The sequence below is a fragment of the Cibotium barometz genome, chromosome 39 (genome assembly GCF_041138505.1).
Source record: "Cibotium barometz isolate CiBa-2024 chromosome 39, ASM4113850v1, whole genome shotgun sequence".
Taxonomy (NCBI): domain Eukaryota; kingdom Viridiplantae; phylum Streptophyta; class Polypodiopsida; order Cyatheales; family Cibotiaceae; genus Cibotium; species Cibotium barometz.
This window is the reverse complement of record NC_141084.1, coordinates 44,482,171-44,486,080: the sequence shown is the minus strand read 5'-3', so window position 1 is coordinate 44,486,080 and position 3,910 is coordinate 44,482,171. Positions and strand designations below refer to the sequence as shown.

At 39.2% G+C, this 3,910-nt stretch overlaps 1 protein-coding gene across 1 annotated transcript; it reads left to right on the top strand.

Annotated features, from left to right (window-relative positions):
* Nucleotides 1-809: 809 nt before the first annotated feature.
* Nucleotides 810-2,011, top strand: LOC147616140 (uncharacterized). Its single transcript, XM_086778093.1, has 2 exons — nucleotides 810-1,484; nucleotides 1,592-2,011. The coding sequence occupies exons 1-2, from the start codon at nucleotides 1,269-1,271 to the stop codon at nucleotides 2,009-2,011; spliced, it is 636 nt and encodes a 211-aa protein (XP_086634219.1). The 5' UTR covers nucleotides 810-1,268.
* Nucleotides 2,012-3,910: the final 1,899 nt, after the last annotated feature.

Sequence of the window (3,910 nt, the reverse complement as noted above, 5' to 3'; positions counted from 1 at the left end):
GTCTCTCACCTTGTGTGTTCTCTATTAGGGTTTTGTGAGTGTGTTTGTGTGCTTGGAAGAGGTCAAGCTCTCTTCCCCCCTGCATCTTTTCATTGAAGTCCCACGATTGGCACAAGATGCTTCAAGTAAGTGTTTTCCAAGTCTTGTACGTTGAAATTAAATTTTGTAATGCCATAAACCATACATACATGTGCTCTTATGTGCGCAGTTCATACTACCTACTAGCATCGACCATTGTGCAAATAAGAGTTTGAAAAAATGTATTTATAAGATGGGCGATCTTGTAAGGTATGTAAAACCCATGTCAAATCACCCTTCATTATACCTTGCAAAATGAACGTGCATGAGGTATAACGTACTATTTATTTATTTTTCAGATATGTTAGTTCCAAAGCAATTGATCCAGCCACGTTGGATGATGCGCGTGTTATGGCAGTGGAGGTGGTTTGTTTGGTAGAGGAGACTTTTCTGCGAACCATTCTCACAAGTCAACTACATCTCATTGTGCATTTAGTGGACGAAATCGCTTTATGTGGTACTGTGCATGCACGTTGGATGTTCTTCCTAGAGCGCTTCATGAAGACCTTAAAAGACTTTGTGAGGCAAAGTGCAAGGCCTGAAGGAAGCATGGCCGAGGGTTGGTTGATACAAGAGTCTCTTGTATATATTTTAGAATTTCTTGGTCAGGTGGACAGCTCTTTGCCACGACTATGGAGCAATGAAGAGGACTTGAGGATGACCTCTATTGTGCCTCAAGGAAAAGGACAGAGTAAAGTAATTGACAGAACATTGATTGATGATCTCAATTTCACTTGCATCCTTAATAGTGATGTGATGAGCAGATGGGTTACAAGATATGAGGATGCAAAGACAAAAAGGCAAGCAGAAAGAGCTCTCTTTCGGAGGCAACATGGCTCTCGTAAGGCGTACGCTAAGCATCTAGCAACACTTCCGAATGATATCCATGTTGATTGGTTGCATGAGGAAATGGAGAGAGCAGAGAGCGACGAGGGGCTGCATATCACGGTGGAAGAATGGGAGTATACACGAGGATGCATGTTAAAGGTACATAGAACTAATGTTTTGCATTAGTTGTAACTGATTTGCTTTTAATATTTATTCACATTGCTTACACAAATATTGCTTCTATTTTGGTCCAGTGCACTGTGTTCAATGCTATATGGTGTTTTTGAACACAAAGAATTGATGAAAAGAGGAATACATAAGATTGCGGTGTCATTAGTAGCTTTGAGGGAGCTAATGGAAAAATGGATGATTATTGTGGCACAATCCAAGATATATTTAGGCTTGACTTTCGTTGCTTCTTTGTGTATGTTTTGGATGTCAAATGGCAAATGAACGTGGTGGAAAAAGGGCCTGATGCAACGATAAAACGCCATGCAAGTGGCTATGTAACTATTGACTCTACAAAGTTTTGGCAAACAAAGAAAGATAGGCTCGTATTGCCACAACAATGTGAGCAGGTATGCATTTTTTTACTAATGTGTTTCATGTACATATATATCTAAGCTCGCGTACCCCTTGACTTTTGATATACTAATTAATTACTGTAGTATGTGTATTTGAGTAGGTTATCTATCTACCAATGGTGCATGACATTAAATGGTGGTACGTCATCCCTATTGCACCACGTTCCAAAGTGATGTATAATATATTCACTAATATGGAGCATATGGAGGATGTAACAAGCCACAATGAAGATGATGTCGAACATGCCAATGAAGATGTTGTGATCGATGATCAAGAAATAAGAGATGATCATGATAATGAGGATGAGCGTGCCATTTCTGATGATCATGAGAATGACCCTACCATTGAGGATGATGGTGATGTTGATGAGGATGATCAGAACATCGATACCATTATCAATGAAGTACACAATATCGATAGTGGAATAAATTTAATCGTAGCCTTACAAATTGATCAAATGGATATTGATGTTGATCGTTTGGCAAGGATGGATCTTATTGAAGATGAGATCAAACCCTAACCAATCCGTCACTGTATCGTTCTAAATTGATGACATTTCTATTGTATGTGTTGTCTTTTAATTATCATCTCATGATTTATTTTTGAATATATTTCATTGTTGTAAATGCATGTAGTGGGATTGTGTAATGATATATACTGTAATGTACTATGAGATGGTTTAAAGAAAATAGTTCTTAATTTTGTAAAGGAATTCAATTTTTCTTCAGTTTTTCTTTACCAAGCGTGTATTAATATGTGTATGGCAGCGTGTATTAATGCGTGTATGGTAGCGTGTATTGATGCGTGTATTATTGCGAGTATATAAATGTGCTTATATACGCGTTGATAAATGCAAATATATACGCGAATTTAAATGCCAAAATACACGCGCCCGATTCTATTCAAATACATGCGTGACCATACACGCACTCGTAATTTATCGCGTGTATGAAACGCGTGTATGGCAGCATTGTCTTGTAGTGTTTCTATCTCCCAATTCCACTAAAGATCTTTCTTCATCTATTCTTATAGTTACAGTACTCTCCAAACTACATGCATCTTGTAATCCCCTTGGCGCTACATCATCTCCTATATTTGTAGTTCCCATTCCATCTATGTTTGTTATATCAATAACATTCCTCGCATCCTCCATTTCTGTGAAGTTGAATATTAAAAATAGTTAGTTAAATATACTAATAGAAATAATCACCAACTTCTATTATCATAACTATATACACTAAATTTTGGTTTGATGGAACTAACTTCATTCTCTCCCTTGACATTCTTCGGTTTGGTCCACTATCATAGGGGAGATTTGGCAAGGTGTTGTTCTCCCATCCTTAACTTGGTTTTGAGAGAGATTATCATTCTCCACTTTTCCCCACTAGAATGGAAGGGTTTAGGATCCTCTATCATTGTGAAGAATGAAAATGGTGCTATTCTCCAATCCTCTTGGAAAATTTTATTTTAGGGGTCAATGATGGATTTTACACCATTCTCACCTCACTAAGGGAGATGGTAGCCCCATTACTTAGGGGAAAATGGCATTGTGTCATTCTCTTCTTCAAAAACTTTTGTTTGAGATGAGAAAACTAAGGGGAGAATGGTACTGCTGCCATTCTCCCCTCCTCCCTCCAAAAATCAAAATTTGATGAGAGAATTACACCATTTATATTCTCCATCTTGTATAAAATGGAGGAAGAATGGTAATGGTGCCATCCTCCTTTAATCTTTAAACTTTCCAAGGGAGAATGGCAGCTCCGCCATTCTCCCTACTCTGATTACAGTGAAAGCATGAATTGTAAGATCCCTGTTCCCACCGAGCAACGGATTCGGGGCACTGGCAGCGGAAGTAGCGCTTCTCGCGCGGGACAGGGGTCCCACACTCGGGGCCTCGCCCACGGATATCCGGATAAGAGACTAATCCGTCGGTTGTTCCAAAACCGAACCGGAAAAATTTCCTTTACCGGAAAGCACGGGCGATTCCACCAGGATAACTTTTTACTCTAACGTAGTCAAGATCATTTCTGATCGAGATGATCCGATTACATCTATAATATACTTAGTCAGTTCAAGGAAGAAACTTGCACTTGGATCATTGGGATCAACGCTTTTTTCCCCATTCAAGAGGCACAGCCGTTGATTCCTATCCATAGAACAGTTTCTGTCCGGGATTTATTTTTTTTTCTATCGTAAAAACAAAAGTTTGAGTCTCGATTTACAGATCCATCAGTCCAGCCTAACCCCATCCAATCCCATGGGTTAGCCAACCGCCCAACCACTGTAGTGATGGGATCCAATTAAAAATTTGGTTAGGTTTTGTCCCGGGTACCAAGGAAAAGAGTTCCAAGGCCCCCTAGCCGGATGTTCATGCAAAATAAAACTAGTCACACCACACACACACCCAATATGAAATTGC